Source organism: Sus scrofa, chromosome 13 (genome assembly GCF_054392235.1).
Source record: "Sus scrofa isolate SSC_HxYL_T2T_F1_AM1 chromosome 13, Sscrofa_HxYL_maternal_Yorkshire_Landrace_v2.0, whole genome shotgun sequence".
Taxonomy (NCBI): Eukaryota; Metazoa; Chordata; class Mammalia; order Artiodactyla; family Suidae; genus Sus; species Sus scrofa.
In genome coordinates this window covers 54,661,987-54,688,989 of record NC_139395.1, presented here as the reverse complement: position 1 = coordinate 54,688,989, position 27,003 = coordinate 54,661,987, and the positions used below count along the sequence as shown (strand labels likewise).

The 27,003-nt window shown below is 45.1% G+C and overlaps 1 protein-coding gene and 1 long non-coding RNA gene across 13 annotated transcripts in view; one reads left to right on the top strand and one right to left on the bottom strand.

Moving 5' to 3' along the window:
* Nucleotides 1-27,003, bottom strand: part of FLNB (filamin B) — a 149,085-nt gene that overhangs the window by 85,087 nt on the left and 36,995 nt on the right. For all 12 annotated transcript variants that reach the window (XR_014823393.1, XR_014823394.1, XR_002337597.2 and 9 more), the window contains exons 2-4: nucleotides 6,598-6,846; nucleotides 3,626-3,723; nucleotides 555-702 (exon numbers count right to left, since the gene is read on the bottom strand). Coding sequence is in view for 6 of the 12 variants with exons in the window: in XM_021069061.2 (XP_020924720.1) it covers nucleotides 555-702; nucleotides 3,626-3,723; nucleotides 6,598-6,846 (495 nt within the window). In the remaining 6 variants the exon portion in view is untranslated. The remainder of the gene's footprint in view (nucleotides 1-554; nucleotides 703-3,625; nucleotides 3,724-6,597; nucleotides 6,847-27,003) is intronic.
* On the top strand, nucleotides 11,177-15,513 carry LOC146397357 (uncharacterized). The gene is made up of 2 exons (XR_014823399.1): nucleotides 11,177-11,705; nucleotides 15,317-15,513. It is a non-coding gene; the product is annotated as an uncharacterized LOC146397357 (long non-coding RNA).

Here is a 27,003-nt window from a genome sequence, read left to right as displayed (position 1 = left end):
CTTTGACCCACTGTAATGTTCTGAGCTGTCTCCTGGCAGTTGGTGGTGATATCATAAACAGGATGTCTTAGCAAGGAAGTATCGGCCAGGGGTTAACAATAGCTCCTATTCCATCTGGAAATCTGAGGCCGCTTCAGCATATCCAAAGAAGACATAAATCAGCAGCTCCTAGACCCAGGCTCCTGCCCCTACCCCACTGTGGTAATTTGAGGACCCCCTCCCTCCACCTGACCCCACCACCACCCTGTGGATTGGGCCTCTGATTCCTCATCTGAAAAATGGGAACAACAGTCCTTTCTTCATCCCAGGCTTACTGCACCCAAATCACAAAGCAACCAACTCATCCGTCTCCATCACATTAAGGCAGCAGCGTTTCTGAAAGCCAAGATTCACAAGGCAGAAAATGATGGTCATCAATAAATGGAACTTTAGGTAAAAACACATGTGACAAAGGAGGCCTGGGGCACCTTAAGGATTAAGTCTATACACTCTAGATTCTGAATAACCTCTAAGATCAGGGGACAAACCTCAAATCCAACACAGCCAGTACTTACCTCTGCCATAGGCCCTGGCCTTCTTGGGGTTGAGTTTGGGTTTAAGAGGAGCCCCTGGCTTGAGCTTGGCTTTGGGGAACTGGGACAGGTAAGTCATTACCGAGTGCTCATCTACATCTGGGTGAATAATTTCTTCAGGAGTGATGACCTAGAACAATGACAAGATAGATGAATACCTGGAACAAATCACTTTGTAATTACTGAAGTTTTTGCAAACATCTCCTAAACGAAACAGAAATTGAGTCAGTCTCTCAGTAAACTACATTAAACTGGCATGTCAAAATCAGTTTTGTTTTTTAAAACTTTTAGGAGTTCCCATCGTGGCACAGCAGAAATGAATTCAACTAGGAACCATGAGGTTGTGGGTTTGATTCCTGGCCTCGCTCAGTGGGTTAAGGATCCAGCATTGCCGTGAGCGGTGGTGTAGGTTGCAGACGTGACTCGGATGTGGCGTTGCTGTGGCTCTGGCGTAGGCCAGCAGCTGTAGCTCTGATTAGGCTCCTAGCCTGGGAACCTCCATATGCCGTGGGTGTGGCCATCAAAAGACAAAAGACAAAAAAAAGACCAAAAACAAAAAAAAAAAAAAACAACTTTTAGAGGTGTGACTGTTCCATTTGGAAGCTGAGGACCTTCTCCAGACAATTCTGTGCACAAGTTCTAGCGGTTCATATGTACCCTCCTGATAAAAAAAAGGCCACTCACTCCCCTTTCCAGAAAGGATAAGTTCTATCACATGAGGAGAGAGAAGAAACAAGTACACATGGGATTGGAGCATATTACAAAAAAGTGCATAGGTCAACTGGCCTTTTTCTTGGCTCATTCATCCATTGCCTGCATTTCTGTTAATTCAGCTACTAGTTTAAAGGGGGGGCAGAAAGAGTTCTCTTGTGGCTCAGTGGGTTAGGGATGCAGCATTGTCACTTCAGCAGCTTGGGGCACTGCTGTGGTGCAGGTTCAATCCCTGGCTGGGGAACATCCTCATGCCACGGATGCGGCGAAAAATCAAATAGAGAGATAATGCAATGACATATTAGTTATATGATCTTATAATAGACTGAAGGTTTATGTCCTCCCCAAATTCATACCTTAAAGCCCTAGCCCTTGGTGTGATGGTATTAGGAGGTGGGGCCTTTGGGAAGTAAGTAGGTTTAGACATTTGAGATCATGAGGGTGGAGCTCCCCTAATGGGATTGGTGCCTTTATAAGAGGAAGACCAGAGCTCATTCTCCATCACGTCCTTCCTGCAAGCCAGGAAGAGAGCCCTCGCCAAAAAGTGAATTTCCTGACACCAGGACTTACCAGCCTTCAGAAGTGAGAAATATATGTCCGTTGTTTAAGCCACATGGTCCATGGCATTGTTACAGCAGCTTGAGCTAAGAGAGGTTTCATATTAAAAGCCATTTATAAACTAAGAAGAGGAAAATTTTCTCCTAACATTCAGCTTAGGAACAAGGTTAGACCCATGCTGGACAGGTGGCCTCTCTGAAGGTGTCACAGCCCCAGTTGTACCACTTGACCCAACCCTAAACAGCACAAAAACTTCTCCTGTTCCCAACAAGAGGCAAGCCACACCTCTTCAGCTGAACAGAAGGCTCATGAACCGGGTCAGTCAAAAGCAGATGGATGACATATGTACCCAGCTTCCCTCACTCCACGGTTTAAAAAACAAAACAAAACAAAACACCACCAGCAAACATTCTGATGATTAGCCTGCAGCAACAAAATAGCTCTCTGGGTTTGTACAGTTGCTTCCAATACGTTCCATAAAATGGATGTGCATTGATTTAGCATTTCTTGTAGCCAGCTCCTTTAACAGCTTTATACAGTGCCAACATCACATGAACATCAAATGGAGATGGTTTTAGGTTTAAGGAGATGAAAAACACACCACACCACTTCCTGAATGTGGCAGAGCCAAGGAATGGGCCTTAGAACAGAGACATGATGCCAAAACCAAACCAAAAACACATAGGCAAGATTTTCTACCGCCCAAGGGATCCTGTTACAAAATACACTGAATTCAGCTCTGAAAACCAACATAACACCTTAACAGAGCCCATAGTGAGGTCATCCACCAATGGCACCAGCTACTCAGTTTCCTTGACCAGGTCTTGAACATGGGACTCAGAATGTCAGGAGGAGCTTAGAAGACTGGACCTCAACTAAGCAATATGGCTACTGCAGATGTTATCCAAGACATACTCAATTTCCAAGTTCTTTTGTTATATTCTTGTGTTAGGATCATGGGAAATACAAATTCCTCCACAATTTCCATTAATGGCTGGTTATCCTGGTTTTAATCTTTTAAAAAGTTCTAAGTGACTTTCTTAAAGAAACTGGATTTTTAAAAATGTTTTGTTTTGTTTTTCCCTTTTTGGTCACACCTTTGGCATGTGGAAGTTCCCAGGCCAGGAATCAAACCCATGCCACAGCAACCCAAGCCACTGCAGTGACAAGACTGGATATCAAACTCGCTGAGCTATAAGAAACTCCAAAAAAATGTTTAATAGGTTAAAAACGGTCAAATATTGGCAATTTCTTATGGTTAAGGTCCACTTTTGCTGTCTGGTGTCCAAAGATGGCCTTTGTGATCTTTGGAACAGAAATACTCCAAAATAAGGAGTTCCCGTCATGGCGCAGTGGTTGACAAATCCGACTAGGAACCGTGATGTTGCGGGTTTGATCCCTGGCCTTGCTCAGTGGGTTGGGTATCCTGCATTGCTGTGGCCCTGGTGTAGGCTGACAGCTACAGCTCCGATTAGACCCCTAGCCTGGGAACCTCCATATGCCGCGGGACCGGCCCTAGAAAAGACAAAAAGACAAAAAAAAAAAAAAAAAGAAAAAAAGAAATACTCCAAAATACGTCACACATGACAGTGAAAATTTTTAGGGGATCTACAAGCACCCAAGTAATGAGAACCTATTAATAAAGTGGGGAAGATGTGAGATGCCACAGTCAAGGCTCCTTGAAAGCTGACCACTGAGGAGGTCAGACTGCCTGCCAGACCCAGAGGCATCCATAGCACGTAAGGGAAAACAGCTTCATGGGACAGGCACGGGTGCACACGTACCTGTGGGACACCAAGCCAGTCGTCTGCCTGCTGCATGGCTTCTCGTGCATTATCCACAGGCTTTCTTGGGTCCCAGGATTCCCAGTCTGGGCACAGACCTGTCAACATAACACATAGGATGCTGTTAGTATTAACTGACTGAAGAGATTAAAGGAAGTTAGGTGCCTAAACTAAATCCACTCAGTTTCTTAACGGAGAACAATTTCTTCCAAAAATCTTAGTGAAGTGTATACTTCATGGGCCAAAGGTATCATGGAAATGAGTATGCCAGAGTAGAAACTACCTGAGCTGAGACTTCTCTTTCAGACTGGAATCTTCTTCCATTCAGATAGGGATTATCTTTAAGGGTGTGGTGTTAACAAATGAACAAAGCCTGAAAAACCATTTGGGCCTGATGCCTTTTTGCAGGAATGATTTATTGACCCATCACACTCACTACTCTGCTCATCAAATGTATGGGGCTGACACCAATGGGGGGGGGGGGGTCCTATGATTTAACTCAATTTTTTTTTTTAAATAATAATTTTTATTTTTTCCATCAGAGCTGGTTTACAGTGTTCTGCCAATTTTCTACTGTACTCAAGGTGACCAAGTCACACATATATGTCTATATTCTTTTTTCTCACATTATCATGCTCCATCATAAATGACTAGATATAGTTCCCAGTGTTATACAGCAGGATCTCATTGCTTATCCATTCCAAAGGCAAGAGTTTGCATCTATCAACCCCAAATTCCCAGTCCATCCCACTCCCTCCCCCTTGATTTAACTTAATTCTGACCCTATGTACCCAGAGATAGCATCAGAACCCACAGCTTAAGGGCTCAGTCCCACAAGACACCCCCAGCCCAACTTCAGAGCCCAATCACAAGTCCAGGTCTGTCACCTGGGCTTCTATAAGTCAGAGGTTCCCACAACCCACTCCTCAGGTCTGATCATTTCCTACAGTGACTCACAGAACACAGGAAACACTTCACTTATTGGGTTACTAGTTTATTAAAGGATTTTACTAAATGGAAGAGATGCCAAGGGGCAAGGTGGGAGAAGAGGAGAGGAGCTTTCATGTCCTTTTAGGTAAGCCACGCTCCCAGGACTGCCACATGTTCACCAACTGGAAGCTCCAAACCCTATAGTTCAGATTTTTATGGAGGCTTCATTACATGGGCCAGAATGACAATTACCTGCATGAGTAATTAACCCAACGTCCACCCCCTCTCTCCTCCCTGGAGGTCGGGGCAGGGGGGGGTGTGCATGCGCGCACAAGCTCCCCTGGCAACTGGCCCACCAGCCCCCATTCTTAAGAGCATTCCAAAAGTCACCCCGTTAACAAGTCACCCCATTAACAAACTCGTGTGGTTGAAAGAAACTGCTATCAAAGTTCCCATTATGGCTCAGCCGTAATGAACCCGACTAGTACCCATGAGGATGCAGGTATGATCCCAGGCCTTCCTCAGTGGGTTAAGAATTTGGTGTTGCTGCGAGCTGTGGTGTAGGTCACAGACGTGGCTTGGATATTGAGTTGCTGTGGCTATGGCATAGGCCAGCAGCTACAGCTCCGATTAGACCTCTAGCCTGAGAACTTTCACATGCTGAGGGTAAGGCCCTAAAAAGACAAAAAAAAGAAAAAAGAAAAAGAAAAGAAAGTTACCATTACCATGGCTCACTTAGCAAATTTCAAGGTTTTTAAGAGCCAGGATAGGGACAAAGACCAAACATGTATTTATTATAAGTCATAATATTGCGACCCCCATCCTGGATATATCTGAAAAGATTGGAGCATTCTATACAATTAAAAAATTCGCTTGCTCAAATAAGGCCTAAACCTAGAATTATCTCCAAAACAAACAAACAAACAAAACCATTGTAAACACAAGTACAGGACTGGAGGAAAAATCTCCAGGTTAGAACTGGAAAGAGGCATCCTAATATGTGATTTTGCATGGCAGCAAGGAAGAGGGCACTGGGGAACTCACTAATGCTGAGCTTTGAGTTACTTCTGGATAACACCAACTCACAGGTTCTCAAGGCAGACTGAGGCCTAGAGCCAGCTCTCCTTCCTTATCTAGCTGACACCAGCTAGTTGAGCATGCTTAATACTAATGTACCCAGCATATATAGAGCAATCCGTAAATGGAAAATACAATTATTAGAGCAGGGTTTTTTAATTCAAAACAACTTTGGAGGTGCACATAAACAAAGGCTCTGGTTTTTCTACTGAGAGTATACCAGCAAACTCTTTCCACCGATCTAAACTCTACAATGAGAATAATTACTACCCTGGTGTACATTCATCTCAGAAAAGAGGAGCCTGTCAAGGGTGGAAAAGGCTCCAGTTGGATCCTGACCAAGCACTACTTCACAGCAACGCAGAAAGAAAAAGGCGGAGAAAGCCATATACAGTCAATCCAGTGGTTGATAAAAATGGGTACTTTCCACTCAGTAAATGTTTTTAGATTTTTGTGCCAAACCACCTAATAGAGCATATGCTGAAGCCAATGGGAAATGAGGCACCAACTGGGAAAGAAGTGAGACTTAGGGTCTGGAGGCTAAACTCAGAGCATGAAAGCCTTCATTCAGAATTTGGATAAGTACTTCAATGCTCAAACAAGGCAATGGATGGATCTATAAGACTGCCATCGGAAAGGCACACAGGTCCATTTTTCCATCCTTTGGCTACCTTGCAATGGGCTAAAAACCAGGAGGAGTACACCAATCACAGTAAACCTAGCTTTCCCACTGAAAACAAAGAGGTTTAGAGTTCCCTGGTGGCCTAGTAGGTTAACAATCCAGCATTGTCACTGCTGTGGCTTGGGTTTGATCCCTGGCCTGGGAACTTCCACGTGCTACAGGTGTGGCAAAAAAAAAAAAAAAAAAAAAAAAAAGAGGTTGAGGTGTCCACATGAGCATATATTTCCCCACCACCACCACCAGCCCCCAGGAAGAGATGGCTTAGGCAGTCATGGTCACTTACCTGGAGCACAGCTGTCTACCAGGGCTCCCAGGGCTTTGCCGTCCTGCCAGTTCTGGTTGAAGTTGGTGATGGGCAAGTAAGGGATCTTGTTCTGAATCCACCCCAGCAGCCTCTGCTTTGGTGTCTGCTTCTTGGCATCATCGTCCCCTTCATCCTCCCACACGGGCATGGAGATGGAGTAATGGAGGATCAGCGTCCATACTAGGCCCAAGATGAGCTTTAGGTTCCCATCCACGATGGCTTTGCTGTCTAAGCAGAGAGAGACACAGGTTTCATCAAACCTCTGGTTTGAATCAAAGTGAATCATACTCCTTATAAGAAAGTAAGTGGAGGAGTTCCCTTCGTGGCTCAGTGGCTAATGAATCTGACCAGGAACCATGAGGTTGCGGGTTCGGTCCCTGCCCTTGCTCAGTGGGTTAAGGATCCGGCGTTGCCGTGAGCTGTGGTGTAGGTTGCAGACGAGGCTCGGATCCTGTGTTGCTGTGGCTCCGGCATAGGCCAGTGGCTACAGCTCCGATTAGACCCCTAGCCTGGGAACCTCCACATGCTGCGGGTGCGGCCCTAGAAAAGGCAAAAAGACAAAAAAAAAGGAAAAAGAAAAAGAAAGTGAGTGGAGCCCACAATTGTTAGAAAACCATATTGAGCTATTTAAGAGTGAAAGGTTGCAATGCTGGCATTTGCTTCAAAATACTTCAAAGAGTTGAAATAAGATTCCACTGTCAATGGATTCTAAGTACACAAGAATGCATTATATATTGTTGTCTCTATTTTTATGTGCATTTGAAATTTTCTATAACAACTTTTTAAATTTAAAGAAATCATTTCAGAAATACAGACCATAAAAAGAGGTGGTTCCATTCCAGAGATAATCACCTGTTAACTTGGCAGCATAGAGTCTCCCAGATTATGTGTACAAATATATGTATGCGGTTGCTGCCCTGAATATATACCATATGATTAATCTTGAAATTTTTCTTTTCACTAATCACTATGTCCTAGACATCTTTTCCCTATAAAAAGCTGTTTCTGTTTACATCCCATCTACAAGTTTAAGAGGACAGTTTCCCTCAAATCTCACCAATACTGGGTGTTATCAGTCATGTTCATGTCTGCTTCTCTGACAAGTTAGTCATTCATAAAAGAAAGGCACTAATCATTAAGCTAATCCAACTGGGCAGTGTTGCCAGGAGGCTAAAGTGACTGGCTGAGGTCATGACCCCTTTTCTAATCTGGTCTGCCCCTCCTGGGACTCTCACTGCCATTGGTTTCCTCTTTCTACTCCCCTTGGTGTCCCTGTGACTCTCTGTTCTCTTTCCATCCTCCAGCAACGGGCATCAAAATTCAAGACATGTGTCTATCTGTCTGCCTCTCTCCATTTCCTACACCCTTTCCCCACCAAACATCCTCTATAGCAACCTCCCATTCTACTAGGACCCCAAGCTCAGAACCACCTTAGACTCTTTCAAAGCCCTGGTACAGATTCCACAATTCTCTCCCTTCCTAATCCTTTTCTACACTCTCCCCCCAAAATATGCAGCCCTCCTCCCTTCTCTGAGCCCTAGACAGCCACGACGCTCAATCATTGTTCACAAATCCCCAGAACCATCCATCTAGTCAGGTACCTCTGTGCTTCCCAATTAGCTAATAGTCCCTGCTGTTCAGAGTCAAACTCTGGAAACATTCAGCACCTTGAGAGAGGTACACAACCTCCAGCCAGCCTGCTTTTTTCCACCACCCACCTCGCTCCATTCCTGGAGCACATCTTGGTTAAATCCTTTGGAACTCTCCACCTGTCCTGCATTCCCTGTGATGGGAAGGCCTTCACCCCTTTGTCCTGCAGGACAAGACCTGGATCATCATTCAAGGGCCAAATCTAACAGATGGTGCCCTCCACTCCCACCAGCCTATGTGTACCATGCCAGAATCCTCTCATAACAAGGACCATTCATCCCTCAGCTTCCCACCCCCACTCTAGGGCTGTCAGTCCCTAACGGGGAGTAACTGAGCTTTCTTCATCTTGCAACTCCCCACGCCCTGTCCCTCCCACCGCAAGCCACCTTAATGTTGGTTAAATGCACGTCAAACTGCACTTAATGAAACCCAACTACAACCACACGAAAAATATACTCACGTGCTGATAAGGAGTAAATGACATGCCATTCAAAACTGAAAGGGTGGGGGCTTCTTTTTGAAATCAACCTGTTTATTGTTAGTCTCTCTTACAAGAAAGAAAGAGAGAAAAAAAAAACCATCTTAAAGCCCACACCCAAACCCACAGAAATCAAAGGTAATTTCATGGTTGCAGTTTCAGTCATAACAAAACCTGATCATGTAAAACTGGACAGAGTAAAGATCAGCATGAACTGGCTGGTAAGGCACTAAATTTGAACAACCCTTATTCAAAGTTAAGCTGCCCAGGGACATTCTACATAATGAATTGCATAACTAACTTTTTTTTTTTTTTTTTTTTTTTTTTGTCTTTTTGCCCTTTCTAGGGCCACACCATATGGAGGTTCCCAGGCTAGGGGTCGAATCGGAGCTGTAGCCACCAGCCTACACCAGAGCCACAGCAACGCAGGATCCGAGCTGCATCTGTGACCCACACCACAGCTCACGACAACACTGGATCCTTAACCCACTGAGCAAGGCCAGGGATCAAACCCGCAACCTCATGGTTCCTAGTTGGATTCGTTAACCACTGCGCCACAAAGGGAACTCCTGTATAACTAACTTTTAAGCAGGACTGTCCACATAACTCACCACGGGGCCCAGTGACAAATGAAAATACAGGACTCCTTGTCCAAAAAGTATTAAGAATTTCAAGACGGGCAAGAGCAGTGCATTTAACCAAGTACATAGAACCCTTCTGAGCATGGGACCCTGCAGAGCAGCCCAGATTGTGCAACCATGAACCCAGCTCTACTTCTGAGGTCCTGTGGTCAATAAAGGAACAGTGATGCGGATGAAACATTGAACCCTGCACATAATACGACTATCTAAGGAATTCATGCTACTAAACCATACATTTCTCCAGCTGACAGTCCTTGATCATGACTGAAATTTTTGGATTAGAAGTCCTGTCATGGAGGTTGTCTTTCAAGTGCTATTGATTACTGGGTTACTAACCTACCAACAGATTTAAAAAAAAAAAAAAATCCAGGTCAAACAATTTTCCATGCCAGTTTCCTTATAATTCATGCTAAAGGTAGAAGAGCAGTCTTCAGAAGCAGGGTCGGGGGAGAAAGTAAAGTGTGTACATGCTTATTGATAGTAGGGTAGCAGAGTGGACCTGGCCGGGTCTGGCCTTGCACTAGGCAGAATCTAAACAGGCCAGGAAGTATCATCCAGCCGCAAGCATCAGTCTGCAAAGCTCAAACTTTCCTGAGTTATGTGTTAAATGCTTTTCAAATGCAAACTTGCAGATTTTGTCCATAAATCAAAACATGAAACCAGTTTGCTCTATTTTTACCCAGCTTACACATGTTGGTTTAAAGGAATGAGACATGAGTCTTTTTCAAAAAGATTTTGGGGGAAATATGACCCAGTAAAAGTCTGAGCCAAATTTATGAAATACACAATGCCCAGAACTTCTGTTTCCAATGAATTCAAGGTGGGTGTCCAAAAGGGAAAGCCCCCATTAAGGTCTCATTGGGATAAATGATACTCTGGTTCTGCTATTCTAAGAAGCTGGAGGGAGAGCGGTCCTCATTCCAAAAGTGATTTTGACAGGTGAAAGTTCAAATGCTTCACCGAGCTCTTGCAACAATAAAAAGGTGGCCACTTGCCCAAAAGGCCTCCCCGATTCCCACCCACGTGCAAAAGGATACTCCCTGTGCCTTGAGAATGAAACGTTACACAGCATCACAGTGACAGTGCATAACCATCACAGCAGATTACGGAACTTTTGGCCATGAGCACGCTCTGTGAAGTTTATGTCGAGTGTAAACACGGAGCAGAGACGTACAGGGAGGAAAAGGCCAGGTCAGCTGGAAGCCTCCTGGGCAGGATTCCGCCTCCGGAGTTACTGAGAGCCTCTTTCAGGAATAAAATAAGCCAACGCCCGCCACGCCTGTGCGACCTCCTAGAATCTGCTTGGACTGTCAGAGGGTTGGAAATCTGGCCACAAGTCTCTCCTTCCCAAATGCAGCCAATCACAATCCCCATATAACTGGTCCTGGCTCTGGACAAGACGGACCCTCAAACCCCACGCACCTTCTGTAGCTACTTAAAATTAGCCCGAGTTGCATATAAGTGAGGGCAATGGACCTTTTTTTTTTGGTTGTTTAAATAGCTAGAAAGCTAACTTTGAGCTATTGCAAATTCTAGGATGGTGTGTTTTCATGTCATTTCAGCACATCAGCGTTCTGGAAGGGATGCATTTATGGGGGTGGAAACCAGACACTTTTAGGCAATCTTCCGTGCTCCTACTATGTTCACTGTGTCACCCACCTCTCCTGGTTGTTGCCTGGGTGTCAGGGGTGGGGGCCAGGGTATCAGGGTTGGGGGGGGGCGAGGCCTGGGTAGACACCATCCCTCATTTCTGTTCTCCTGGGTAAGGACAGCAGGTCATCCACTGGTCACAATGCAGCTGGCTGCCGGGTCAGGAGCAGCCAACAACTGGCTGCAGGAATCAAGGAGAGGTGGGGGTTTCAGGAAACCCTCTTCCAGTGTGCTTCGGGAGAAGTCACCAAGGCCATACTCTGTACTATGACTTGGCCACCAGAGAACAGACTGCCATATGCCTGCTCCCACCCTCTCTCTGCTACCCTCTGAGAGGCAGTGTGGCAGAGTAGTTCCAAGTACAGGCTCTGGAACCAGCAGCTCAATTGAATAAGTCACTCTGAACTATCTGCTCATCCTCTAGGAGCCTCATTTTTCCTCATGTACCAAATGGGAATGTTCATAGTAGAGCCTTCATGGTGCTGCTTATAAGGAGCAGGTGGGTTAGGAATTCCAAGAGTGTCTGACCACACAGCAGGCCCATAATTACCTCCTTCCCTCCCTTACTCATCCATCTAATATCTGAATGTCTGCCATGTGCCAGTCATCTCTAGAGCAAGAAGCCCAGAAGCTATATTCCCGACTTGTATGCAAACAGGAAACAAAAGGTAAGAAATACCTTATGAATTAACAATATGTCACTCCTCTGAGTCAAGTAATTTATTAGGAGGGTTGTGAGTCTCTGAAGTCCCTGCTCCCCTGTTTTAAGAGGAGGCAGACCCACAGCATGGTAGTGAGCCCAGAACATGGAAGGCAGGTGCAAGGGGGACACTTCTGAACTGGGTGGTTTAGGAGACTTGACACAGCCTAAGACCCCACAGAAAGGAACAAAGACCCTCCTGGGCACAGAACTACTGAAAATTTATCAGGACCTTTCTGATTGAGAACATGGTACAAAGAGCAGCCCACTAGACCTGGGGTCTGGTCCTCTTCAACTTCCCAGCATCACAATTGCCCTTGCCTTGTCCTTGATCCCTGGCTCAGCCTACTTGGCCTGGAACTGTCTCCCCAGCTGGCAAAAGTCTCTTCTACATCTAACTGCAAAACTAGAACAGGTCCCTTGTGAAGCACCCCCTCAATGCTGTGTGCCCTCCCTCTTTTGCTATAAATACAAGTGTGCTTAAATAACCACTTGCCATGGCTGCCTCCTTTGCTCAAGGCATCAGGGCAGGAATAGGCTGTTTTGCTCCCTGTTGACCCCACAGTCTGGACACCTGGCTGTTTAAGGGAAAAGGCTGACACAGGTACCCCTCCCTCCCCTCATACCTCCACTGCTCTAAGAGAGGCGGTGCTGCCTGTGCTTGAGTGGATACAAAAAAGCACACACACAGGACCTTTTCAGACAGAATTTAAACTGCTCCAGACTGTAGCCACCTCTGTGCCACCAGTGGTAAACAGCATATGGCCCAGGTGGCAGGCAGAGAGGTGACCAGGTCGTTAAGGTGCAGACTCTGCAGGTGTGGCCTCAGCACCACCATGCTGGCTATAGGACCCTAGCCAAGCCATCCAATCCCTGGGTGCCTGTAAATTGTTAGAATAAGAGCACCATGTTGCTGGGAAGGCTAAGCCTAACACAACTCTAGCACTCAGACCTTCACACAGTTAATTTTTGTTAAATGCTGGTATCATTACTATTATCCTTATCACCAGTGACTTCAACATGCTTTTGTCAACCCTAAAACAGAAGAGATAAAGGCAGAAAGGAAAACAAAAGCTCAGCAGTTGCAAGTGGTGACCCGAAAGTTTGCACTAGCAGTTCCCGACTGCTTGGGTGAGTTGGAGGTGGCAGCATCCATGCAGGGCTTCCCCTAGGTAACCCCACACGGCAGCGCTCCCATGGCCTGGCCCAGCACCCAAGTGACAGCCAGTTCTCATGGACACTGGCAGTTTCCTTCCATCCTGCCTCCTTTCTGGATCTGAACAAACCATGGCTGAACTGCTTGCCTCGCTGTCCAAACAAGAAGGTACCCTGAACTGAAAGGTGGCAGTTGACTACTTTCCTCAATTTCTCAGTCAAAACCAAGACCAGATGCCACTTGCTCCTGAGGCCATGGGGAGGACCACCTCAGTCAGCTGCCCAGACAAGGGGTCACATTTCTAGGGTGCAATAGTCCTTGCATGTACACAGCAGAGGATGAACTGTGCACTTTGACCCCTGGGCAGGATGAAGGGTTAGCCCCTGCTCAGGACTTCTCTCCAGGACCTCGGACCAACAAGGGCTGAACAGGACAAGACAGACTGACTTAGAACCAGGTGACTCATGCCTCTAATGACCAAAGGATATCATGGCAAAGTGCGGGCTCTAGTTAATAAAGCCCTGCCTCCCCTCCTCCCATGCATGTGGCTTCTTACTACATGCCACCCCAGCCTCCCAGTTCAAGGGTGTGGTTGCCTCACCAGTGGACAGGGGGTGGGCCTCCCCCATGCCAGCCAGAGCTCCTGACATCACAGTCACTTAGCTGTGACTTGTCCTAAAAGAAGCCAGGTGAGGTGACGGAAGGAAGCTGGGTCCCAGAATAGGGTGTCCCACCAACCTGAAGACTGAAAGAGGCAGATTTCTAAAAATCCCTTTGTCACAGTGGAACTCTAACAAGAGGATGTTCCAGGGCGTGAAGACCTGAAGTCACATGGGTCTATTCCCATTTCTGACAGCAAGATAAAATACAGAGCACAATCAAACAAGGGTGGATGAGGGCCCTGGGATCAGCTGGATTTCTGATGCCTTTTCTTGCTCATGAACTACTCAAGGATGACAAAGGAGATGTTCAAATGAACAAGTTTTACACATTACTGTGTTCAGTTAGTAGAATTCATTTGGAAGGTCTTTCCATGTTAATTTTTTTTTTTTTCTTTTTGGTCTTTTTAGGGCCACACCTGCGGCATATGGAGGTTCCCAGGATAGGGGTCAAATCTGAGCTGTAGATGACCTATGCTATAGCCACAGCAACGTCAGATCTGAGCCATCTGCAATCTACACCACAGCCCAAGGCAACACCAGATCCTTAACCCACTGAGTGATGATGCCAGGGATCGAACCTGCATCCTAATGTATCCTAGTCAGATTCATTTCTGCTGAGCCACAACAGGAATTACTCATGTCAGTAATTTTTCAAGACATGATACAAGAGACTAACGGTGGCAAATCACGTTGGCACATAAGATGAAATTTTGAATGAGTTGAGAAAGATTCTGAGGACCTATCTGGATTTAACAAGAAAGACTGCTAAAATGCGTCATGTACAAGGCAGGGGGACTAGAGGAGCTCAGGAAGATTTCTGTGCAGATCAGTAATGCCTGACGGGCATGGAATGAGGAGTGGTGGCTTGGATTTCTTCACAATACAGTGGAGTAAACATTCCCAAATCCCTGGTTTTGTCCACAGATCCAGAACACATTCCTTGCCTATCATCTCAGACTTCAGATTTTCTACTTTGCCTTCCCTTCTTCTCTCACTTGCTGGACAGTTTTTGCCTAGAATAATTAGAACAAAGTATCTCATAAATATCTTATTTTGGTACAGAGTTTTTGGTAGACTTTCAGATCATAGATACTATGATGATGCACTGCTCTGTAATTTATCCCAAACACCTCCTTTCTGGTTAAGAAATATCCTTTATATAAAAGTTGCTGGAGGAGTTCCCATCATGGCACAGCGGAAACAAATCCGACTAGGAACCATGAGGTTGAGGGTTCGATCCCTGGCCTTGCTCAATGTGTTAAGGATGTGGCCTTGCCGTGAGCTGTGGTGTAGGTTGTAGATGAGGCTTGGATCCCGTGTTGTTACAGCTGTGGTGTAGGCCAGCAGCTATATTTCCGATTTGACCCCTAGCCTGGGAACTTTCATATGCCACAGGTATGGCCCTAAAAAGAAAAAAGAAAAGAAAAAAAAGTTGCATTTGCATCACCCAGTGTGCTTTCTTTTCAATGCCACTTTTGAAAAGTTGCCGCTTTTGAGAATTACTGTGTATCTAGCAATGAAGCCACACTGAACTAAGTGAGACAAGTAGTCAAGGGCTTAGAATATACTAAGTCTCTTCCTACTTACTATGTTAGTGGGAAATCCTTGAACAAGTAATCAATCTAACCTTGTTAGAAAAGTTAAAGAAAAAGGAGAAGATGCTCTTAAATGATCTAAGCAGTGCATGTGAACTAGATTTCTGACCCCAAAGCTGCAGGTTCCCGTACTAACTGATTCCCTTGCTGCCCCATGGTTCTCCAGGGCCGACTAGCAAGACTACAGCCCCAGAGACTCCTGAACTTGAGCATGAGTCCAACAGCCACTGGAAGGCACGGGTAAACCCCAGCGTGAGCTCTAGAGGCCTTAGCATGGGGGCGTCTGTCCCTTACTCACAGCTTCCAGCCAGAGAGCTCTGAGAACACATCCAGCTGAAATAATAAACGCTGGCTGTGAACGGAGGGCCTCGTCACCTTTTAACTCCAGCTCAGCCTGTCATGGGGAAAGGCCATCCTACCTGAAACTCAGCTCACTGTCCACCCTGTGCACATGTGCACAGTCCCCAGGGAGGCCCACAAGGGAACAAGGGAGAGCAGGAGGAACCACACCTGGCAAAGACTCTTAAGTGCCTCTTCTGACATCAAGAGCAGCTCTCTCTTCCAGACCGTTCTTCTGGGCCATGTGCAGAACAGACAGCATCCCTATAAGGATGGCTTCTGAAGTTAATCCCATTTTATAGATGAGAAAACAGAGGGGCACAGAGGCAAAGCCATCTGCCAAAAGTGACACAGAGGGAGAGCCTGGATTTAAACCCAGTTCTCTCTGATAGCAGGGCCCAGCTCTCACCCTCTCTCCTCTTCTGAATACCCATTATGTCAGGACAGCTCCACAAGGCAAGTAGTCAGCACTCTTATTTGACAGATGAGGAGACTGAGCATAGGGATCCCCCCACCCCCATCCCCATCCCCCACAGCCAGTAAGTAGCTGTGCAGGGCTTCTGAACTTTGAAGGGCCCCAAGAGTTCTCAGCATCCCTAAACTGCCAAGGCTCCAGGAGGAAACCATAGTAAAGGGACAGCACAGAAGTGATTGCACAAGGCCTGGGAGGTGCAAGCAGGAGTCAGAGCTGGATCATCTCAGTCCCTTGTCTTAACCATGCCTTACTCAGCCTCTACTGTACCCTAGCAAGTGGGGAGCCTGAAGATCAGGGCCCGGTCCCTGTATCTGGGAGGTCCTCTACAGATGTACAGCTGCTGGGCATGGGAAACTGAGGGCAATGGGAGAAGATACATGCTGCCTTGCTTTACCCAAGCCTGTTAACCTACCTTTTCCCCTGGGAAACAGAAATTAGGGTCATTCACGCACTTGAAAACTCACTTTATTCTATTCATCTGTTCGTGCATCCAACAAATAACTTCCTAACTGCCTACTGGGTGCCAGTCAGGCCCTGTGCCAAATGCAAATTACACTTTTAAGTAAGAAAATACGTTAAATTGGCTTTCAAGTATTCCACAAAGAGATACAGTATTATTATAATGAAAACCAGCGTTACCCCCCCAAGGCAAGTCATTGAAGATCTTTGAAGGGAAAAAAAGAACACAACTTTTTGCCTTTTGTCTCTCAGGCTAGGCTATGTCCCCCAGGGTTCTTCTTTCCTTTTATAATTAAGAATAAAAGTTTAAAAATAATAACGATGATGAATAGGATAGGTATTCACCCTTCTACTGGAAATTTGTAAAAGTTGAGCCTGGGTACAAAATCAGATCAAGGTGACTTCCTTGGTGTGCAAGGGGAGAAATCAGCTTGCATTTTCTCCCTATACCTCACCTCATGTTACAACTCCTATGAGCCTGTTAGAGAAATGGCAGCCTGCCCAAAGATTGTGAGGTCATAAAAGGAACAAAACTCTCAATTTAAAGTCTTGAATGGGAACCAAGCTGAGGGAAATTCCAAATAATTTATAACTGCTGGCCCTCACCATTACCAACAGAAAGAGGATGAGGTTGGAGGAAAAGAAATTCTCCAAGGACAGATACCGTGGCAGGGTCCCTGCTTTACCTATATTGACATTTTCTACACAGCTCCTCTCTGTACCTGGGTCCTAAGTTCAGCTGAAGATACCCTCAAATTGGTACCCCTACAATTGGGCCTTCAACCCACATACGTGCCACCCAATCACAACAGAGCCAGCTCAGCCCAGGCCAGCTCAGAATTAATTCCACACCTCCAGTTGGCCCCCACTCCCCTCCGATCCCCTCCCTGTAAAACACATGGGCTCAGGGGCAGGACTGAACCTACTCAAAGGGGAGTTTGCTTGCTGAAAAAATTGGTGGCCAAATGACCCAGGGGCCAGAGACACTGTTAGTCAGTGAGCCCATTTCCCCTCCCAGGCATAGCCATGTACTGGACGTGGGACTGGGGTGGAGCACTGGCCTTCTCTGTCTCATCTGTAAGATGAACATCAAAACTGGACTCACCTCACCGGGCAGACCATTGTGGAGATAATGGAGTAAAGCAGGCAGCATTCTGCCTGATGAGGGTGCCAGTATTTTAAAAAGGACTACTACAATTACCATTATGTCACTGTAATATTATAAATACACCAATCTTGGGACTTCACGATGCCCCAATAGCAGTGTGAAAGATTCAATGCCATTCAACTCTGGTTCAAGACTGCTCAGAGCCGAATACCCCAGAACTCGGCCTTCCAACACAGCATTCCATCTGCTAAACGACCACAAGAGCCAGCCCATCGGGGACCTGGGATTAAGTCTGATAGAATCAAGATGTTCTTTGCTCAGAGAGCTGCTGAATGAACTGGCAGTTTGCTAAAATCTGCAGGCCACCCTGACTCCTCCAGCAGATTCCTGAGAAGTCTGCAGGGGCCAGGCTGGGCCACTGCTGACAGAAAATTAAACGCAAGGTCAAAAAATTCAATTTGAAGCACAAAGTATTCAAGAACGTTTCCTAACGTGATTTCTTTTTCTAATGGGGGGAGAAAAAGGTTTAGGTATTAAAGTGACTTTTAACCATTAAAGCAGTTCATTAGTATAACATAATGTGGGGGGCAGGGAGGAGACTGAAAACAACTTAAATGCCTTCCCACAAATAAATGGTTAAATACATGTTACAGAACATTCATGCAAGAGACTAACTAACAGGCTGCTGTAAAAAGAATGAGAAAGATGTGTGTTCCAACAGAGACAGGCCTCCACAATATATTAAGGGAACAGGACAATTTGTAGAAGAGCAATCCTGTTTAGGATAGCTCATGCAATCCTGTTTTTGACAAGGCTTGACTGCATGTGAACTGAAAGATCTGGAAGCATGCACACCAAACTGTGCTTACTGGCTCTTTCTGGGGAAAAGACTCAGGGTGATGGCAAAAGACTTTCTTTTTGTTGTTGTTGTCTGTTACATGCTCCTGTGCTGGGAAAAAAAAAAAAAAAAACAAACAAAAAAACAAACCTTTTCTTAATGGCATGGCTGTACCCACAGCATATAGAAGTTCCCTGCCCAGGGACTGAACTTGTACTTCCACAGTGACCCAAGTCATTGCAGTTGGATTCTTAAGCCACCATGCCACAGTGGGAGCTCAGAATTTTTTTTTTAATTTAAACTACATATACTTATGATGATCATTGTACAAATGTAATAAATTCATTAAGTAATTTAAAAAAATAAACTACATATACTACTTTTATTTTATTTAAAAAAATAATTTTTTAGGGCCACACCCACAGCATATGGAGGTTCCCAAGCTAGGGGTCAAATCTGAGCTGCAGCCACAGCCTACATCACAGCCACAGCAATACGGGTTCCAAGCCGCATCTGCGATCTACACCACAGCTCATGCCAAAACCGGATCCTTAACCCCACTGAGAGAGGCCAGGTATCAAACCTGCGTCCTGTCCTCATGGATGCTAGTTAGATTCGTTTCTGCTGTGCCACAACAGGAACTCCATATGCTACTTTTATAATAAATTTTGGCAAACACTCCCCAAGAGAAAGCAGCATAGTAATTAATATATAAGGAACTCTTCATTTGGACAAAATTGCTTGTTGGGATCTAAAGGCAATGATATGGGAAAAGTGATCTGGTTTATCAAACAATGAAAGCCATGTGTATGATACATTGGAATCTGAGTAAAGGGGTGGTCAGGGGAATGATAATAATTGCGCTTATAGATGCATGGAAAATCTCTAAAGAGACAAGAAATTGTTCACCAATACTGCAGTTGCTTTTGGGAAGAAGGACTGGGGATGAGGGGAGAGGGAGGGAGACGGTTTCTCATCTTTTCACACCACACGTGACCTTCACTATGGGCAACACTGCTGATCAGCCAACAAATACAAGGGGCTTTTCAGGTTTGCTTGGTTGTCCTTCTGGTGATTTCCTTTGCTCATCTTTCACACAGTGGCCATCTAAATGCCTTCCCATCCCTCGGCCAGATACACCCATCCCAGACTTGCAAGCTCCATGACTCAGGAGATGGCCTTTGCCTCGCATACTGGAGGAGTGGAAGAGGCTGAAGATTACATTGCAAGAAGATGGAGTCATCTGGTTGCCTTTGGGCATGTTTTTCAAGCCAACCAAAAAAAAAAAAAAAAAAAAAAAACAATAGGAAGAAAAACCAATCACCACCCACCTCCCTGATCCCTTTCTATCCCTCCCTTGGTACCCTGCAGGTGTTCTTGCCATGAGGCAAAGGCCCAGCCACTTGGTTATACCTGAAGACTAGAGGCCTGGCCCAGGGCAATCACTCCACTGACTTTTTTCTGCTGTCTTAGGAGTTACCACTGTTAGCCCATTTTCCAGAGGAAAAAACTGAGAGGCAGATAAGTTAAGCCTCTCCTACATAGCTCATAAGTAGGAGAACTGGGGATGCGAATCCAGGCTATCCGACTCCAGAATCTGCATTGATTGTTCCTCCTGGAGACCAGGCTGGGGCTGCAGAGAAGGAGGCCCAGACGTGGACATGATGATATTGCAAAGGCTTTCAAAACTGGCAAAAGCTGAGGAGGAAATAAATGCTGAGGGTTACATCATCCTCCTCAAAGAGATTTATCACTGTGCCCCTGAACTCTGTCCCATGATAAACGACCATGGCAGTAAGATAAACAGACTCTAAGCGCATAGCAGGTCAGCTCTGCTGCTAAAACAGAAAAGCATTCTAACATTTCTGAGGCACTGTATCCAAGTGTAGGGCCAGCAAGCGACACATGCTAAATAGCTAAGGCATCACCCCAGACACAGCTGCCACCGTTGCTGAAGACGCACAGCCCAGTCAAATGTCTTCATCACCAATTCTTCATCAAAGAAGCTGCTTCCAGCCTCAGCCAGTACACTGGCTCTGCCTAAACTTGGCTCCGAGGAGTATTTGTCCCCCAAACCACACTCAGAAACCTGGCCTAATCCTCTGATCACTTGGGGCATTTACTAGGGTTTTATTTCCCTTAAATCAACTATTTTTTCTTTTTTCCTTAGCCAAATGAATGAATGAATGAATGACATACTAGTTGCTCTTTTTAACTACTTGCAAAAATATATAACTGTTAAAATTTTTAAATGTTGCATAATACCTCATATCATCTTGAGTACCACATCTTAGAAAAGACTGCACTAGGTATGAACTGATTTCCAAGACAAAAAGATTTTAGCTGGGGACATAAGGACTTAAAATTTTTTTTTTCTTATATTTTTTGTCTTTTTTAGGGCTGCACACACAGCATATGGAAGTCCCCAGGCCAGGGGTCTAATCAGAGCTGTAGCTGCTGGCCTACACCACAGCCACCAATGCAACAGTCAGAACAACGCCAGAACCGAGCCATGTCGGCGACCTATAACACAGCTCATGGAAATGCCAGATCCTTAACCCACTGAGCAAGACTGGGATCAAAGCCGTGTCCTCACAGATACTAGTCAGGTTCATTACTGCTGAGCCACAATGGGAACTCCTGGACTTGAACAATTTTAAATGGCTGCAGGATTTCTCAGAGCCTTTAATAGGTAATGTACATTGACAATCTCCAAGAGAACACCTGGGTGCCACACAGACCTTCCCAAGTTTATTGGACTAGAGAACATTTTAAATACTGTCTCAAAGTCACTCACTAGTGGTGTCCAGAAGATACTTCGGTAATCCTACCTAGAATTGCCCTTCAAATCTCTACAATTGTCCTGAAAACTCCCATAGGCTGGAAGATCATGTTCTGTAAAACTGGTAGGTGTAGGGATGAAGGAGAAAGACAAGGGACACAAAAGAACAACAGGAAATAAGTCACTAAGATTTTCTCTAATCTACAACTGTTTCGGTGGCAGTGATTAAGAAACTAGAACCTTGCTACTTGGAAACAACCATTTTTGCAGATAAAGGGCAATAAAAGCAAGTTCTCAAAAGGTTAAGGGTGTTAAAGAAGAGCATACCCCCTAACCACATGTTTATGATACCCTGGTGATAACCAACTCACTAAAAAAAACACACTAAGAAACATCTTATTGTTTCTGTGAAAACTATAAATTCTTAAACATGGGTTATGATTTAGAGGAATCCAGGCCAAAACCAGCCTCCGCCTTTCTGGGTTTGCTTTAGAGCTTCTAATGTCAAATTCTTAAAACATAGACATTGCATTGCCAAGTGGCAAGAGTCAGAGATGGAACCCAGTAATTTGGACCATCACTTAAGTCGGTAGAAAGAGGAGAAGTTGTCCTGATGTGGGCAAGTAGACTATCGAGTTATTTAAGCTGGGGAATCCTCCAGAACCTCCACCCAACTGCCACTTAGCTCTAAACTTCCTATGAAGAGGAGAGGGGAGAACTTAGTAAAAGTTAGTAAAAAAATATTTGTGCAATAACTGAAACATATCCAAGCAGCATTCCCAGTGCTACTTAAGAATAAAATACTCAGGAGAAGTTCCTGTCGTGATTCAGTGGTTAATGAACCCCCTAATATCCATGAGGATGAGGGTGCAATCCTTGGCCTTGCTCAGTGGGTTAAGGATCCGGTCTTGCCCGGAGCTATGGTGTAGGTTGCAGAAGTGGCTCAGATCCTGCATTGCTATGGCTGTAGTATAGTCTGGAGGCTACAGCTCTGATTCGATCCCTAGCCTGGGAACCTCCATATGCCATGGGTACAGCCCTAAAAAGAAAAAAGGAAGAAAAAGAAAAAGGAAAAGAATAAAATACTCAGGACTTCCGCTGTGATGCAGCGGGTTAAGGATCTGGTGTTTTCATTGTAGCGGCTTGTGTCGCTGCTGTGGTATGGGTTTGATCCCTGGCCCAGGAATTTCCACATGCTGTGGTTGTGGTCAAAAAAAAAAAAAAATATTCATAGGCGTAACAGTATTAACAATGAGCCACACAGCATGGGTGCTTAATTAAATCTGCTCTCAAAACATTTGTGTAGTCCTGGATCCAAATACAGGTTTAGTCAACTGTAAGTGTCCTAGGGACAGGGCCCAGGCTCTATCTGCAGCATCAGTGTGAACCTGGTACCTAGAAAAGGGGGGAAGGGAACAGAAGACACTACTGCCATCTACTACCCAACCACCAACCACCCACTCATCAATCAACCAATTAACAACCAACCAGCCAAACTTACCAGAGAACTACTAATCAGCAAATCTACCTAAAGGCCAATTACCAGGCTAGCTTCGTCTCCCTTGACCATACTCCCTCACCAAAACCCCTCTCTCCCCCAATCCTGCTGGCCACTTCTGAATGGATTCCCAGCCCAGCAGCCATCAGCTAATGTCAGGCCCACTTTACTGGCCATCCAATTTAAACCCATAGATCAAAACTCTACCCAAATCTTCCCACTGGTCCCAGCAGGACCACCTTATACCCCTCAGGCACAGCTCCTTCTCAGGGAGCTTCAGAACAATTTGAGAGCTGAATAGGGGCAGATGGGGAAATCGGTCCATCAAAATAGGAAAATCAAAAGAAATGGAAAAAAAAAAAGAAGTGGAAGTTAGACTCAACAACAGAGAAAACAAACTTATGGTTACCAAAGCAGAAAGGGTGTGGTGGTAGATAAATTAGGAGTTTGGGATTAAAATATACATACTACTATATATATAAAATAGATAACCAACAGAGACCTACTGTGTAACACTGGGAACGAAACCACATGTTAGAATAACCTATAATGGGAAAGAATCCAAAACTGTATATGTAACAGAATCACTTAGCTGTATACCTGAAACTAACACAACATTGTAAATAAAACTATATTTCAATAAGGAAATTGAAGTTAATAAATATTTTTAAATTCCTACATTTAACATTTTATCTTCTTTACAAATTACTTTGGTATTCACAGAAATTTCATTACATTTTGAAAATGAGTTACAGGTTAGTTTGCTCACATCCCAAGAATTCCCAGATATGCATCATGACTGCTGAGAAATCAGTCAATGGTAAAATAAAGGAGCAGTCCCAGCCAAATAATATAACAAAACACAAATATAAGCAAAAGCAAAACTAAAACTTCCAAATTATTTAATAGAAATACACACAAACATTCTTTTTGTAGAGTGAGAGATAGGTTTGTTTTATTTTATTTGGTAAGACAGGCTCAGGGGCTAGAGTCTTAAAAAATCCCAGCAACTCTGGACAAAGTCTGAACCCCTCAGCAGGGTCACAGGTCCCTTGTGGCTCATCGCTGCCTGTCTCCCCAGTACGTCCTCATCCTGCACCTCCACCTTTCTCTCCTACACTCCAGCTGCTGATCCACCCCCAACCTGCATGTCCTTCCGACTCTTTGCACAGCTTACTCCCTCTCCCACATTTCTCTCTGGCTCTTAGCCAAGATGCAGCCTCCTCTGACATAGCTGCTTTCCCTTTGGCATCATGTGTTGAGAGATCTGTAAAGAGTATCTCACAAGGTAGACAGAAGCAGAACTTCTCAAATGACCTGCTATGAAGCTAAATGCCCAAGACATTTAGCAAAACAAGCTCACCATCCCCAACTGCCCTATGGCTTCCTATGACAGATAGCCTAAGTCTGGGAAAAGATGGGATGGCCAGGGTGGGTGAAGGGTAATGAACTGAGATAGGAAAGAGTTTAATCTTTGTTTTCAGTAACCTCTGACTCAAATGTAGCAAATCTTTCCATTATGAATGTAGACCGTAAAACACAGGTGTATTAGAAGCGCCTGTGGTTTTGTCACCAACAAAATCAAATTTTTCCCATCACATTAGTGCTGGCAGTACCTAAAATGCTCATCACTACATCAAAATTATAGTAGCTATTAGACTTGCGGATAGATTTTGTTATTAAATATTTCAATACAGATGTGCCTTTATTAGTATCTCCAAAAACAACTTCTTTTTTGTCTTTTTAGGGCCACACCTGCGGCACATGGAAATTCCCAGGCTAGGGATCAATCGGAGCTGCAGCTGTGGGCCTTCACCACAGCAATGCGGGATCCGAGCAGAGTCTGCAAACCTACACCACAGCTCACAGCAACGCTGCATCCTTAACCCACAGGGCAGGCCAGAGGGCGAACATGCATCCTCAAAACCATTAGGGTTAACACTGAGCTACAACAGGAACTCCCCCCAAATTTGTTTCTGGTTAAGTGTATTTCAATATGACTGGTTTCCTTTGTAATCACATGTATAATATTTTACACATAAAGACAAAGAGTGCAGTCTTCAGAGAGCCAAAGGGGTCTAAGACACACTAAGTCAAAAATCTGGCTCAATTCATAATTTTAACACCCAAGACATTAAAGGACTTCAGTGAGGGATGTTTTGTTAAATGGACCACAGAACAGTGGAATGATCCTAACCATCCCTGCCAGGGCAAGGCCTCAATCATCTCCTACAGGAACCCATGAAGGCCTCTGTGAATGGGTCTCCCCCCACTAATCTGGTGTACCTACCATCACTTCTTCACCTAAGAGGCCTGAGTTAGCCTCTCAAGGCTATACATACAATCATTTACGTCACTTCCAGCCTGGATACCCTCCATTGTTTCCCATGGTCTATTCCAGGGATCAGCAAATGTTTTCAGTAAAGGGCCAAATAGTAAATTATTTTAGGTTTTGCTGGCCTTAAGGGCTCTGCTGCAACTATTCGAATCTATTGTTTTAGTTAGAAAGTGGCTACAGACAATATGGAAATAAATGGATGTGACCTATGTTCCGATAAAACTTTACAGTCAGGTAGAAGGCCAGATTTGGCCTCATGGCCATAGTTTAAAACAATAGCACCCCTCTCTAATAGCATCATTGTTCAACAGAACTTTCTGTGATGAACAAAATGTCTTCTATGTGTACTGTCCAATACAGTAGCCACAAGCCACACATGACTACTGAGCACATGAATGTGGTTAGTGTGACTAAGGTGCTAATCAGCACATTTTATTTAATTTTTAATTAATTTACATTTAACTAGCCACATGCGGCTGGCAGAGAGCACAAGTCTAGACAGTCAAATCCAAGCCCTTTTATATTCTTTTTAAGGTCCTTCACAACCTGGCCAGCATCACAACTATTCAAATCTTATGGTCCACCCAAGCCTCAGCAAGTCCTAAGCTCCGAGGCCGGAGGGTGATTCCAGACACTCTCACATTCCGCACGTCCCACATTCTCTGCCCGAGCAGTTCTGCAGCCCAGAACATCCTGTCTCTTGACTCTGCCCCTTCCAGCGCCACCTCTGCCTCGAGCCGTCCAATATCCCAGATGAAATGGATTGCTCTTCACACCTCTCCAGGAGGCACTGTGAGAAGTCTTGTCCTCTAAAACCTGCCATAGGGACCTGAGCACACATTCTCTGGCTGTTTTTCTTCTCTCTGAGATATCTGAACTAAAGGCCATGTCTCTAGCACAAGGCCTTTAAAATTAATAAGCATGTACTAAGTCTATGAAATGAAGAAACTTTAATTATAGCTGAGTACCTAATATAAGCTGTCTTTTTTTTTTTTTAATGGCCACACCTGCAGCATACAGGGCCAGGGATCAAATCTAAGCCACAGCTGTGACCTATGCCAGATCTTTAACCCAATCAACCAGGCTGGGAATCGAACCTGTGCCTTGCAGCAGCAAGCCATGCCACTGCAGAGACAGTGCCAGAGCCTTAACCTGCTGCACCATAGCAGGAACTCCCAAGACGTCTTTTAAAAAGTTCTTTCTTTCTTTCTTTCTTTTTTTTTTTTTTTTTTTGTCCTTTTAGGGCCGCACCATGGCATATGGAGGTTCCCAGGCTGGGGGTCTAATCGGTGCTGTTGCTGCCAGCCTATGCCAGAGCCACAGCAACGCCAAATCTGAGCCACAACTATGACCTACACCACAGCTCACGGCAATACCAATCCTTAAGCCACTGAGCAAAGCCAGGGATCGAACCCGCAACCTCATGGTTCCTAGTTGGATTAATTTCTGCTGAGCCATGAGGGGAACTCCTTAAAAAGTTCTTTCTGGAGTTCCCGTCGTGGCTCAGTGGTTAACGAATCCGACTAGGAACCATGAGGTTGCGGGTTCGATCCCTGGCCTTGCTCAGAGGGTTAAGGATCTGGCGTTGCCGTGAGCTGTGGTGTAGGTTGCAGACGCGGCTCAGATCCCGCCTTGCTGTGGCTCTGGCATAGGCTGGGAGCTACAGCTCTGATTAGACCCCTAGCCTGGGAACCTCCATATGCCGCAAGAGCAGCCCAAGAAATGGCAAAAAGACAAAAAAAAATTCTTTCTGAAACTAACAGATTTACCAGATGGATTTCACACCTACAAACACAGAGGGCAGGGTGGGTTAACATCCCATTCTACCACCACACAATGTCACCCTCCCCAAACCTCAGTTTTCCTCATCTGTAAAATGGGCTGGCAGTATCTACATCACACTTAGTTCCCATCCATTCTTGGCATCAGTGCCAAGAGACATAAATGGCAGCTTCCTGGTAGATACAAACACCCACGTGAACATGGAGCATGAGGGAGGCACAAGAAGTAGACTTG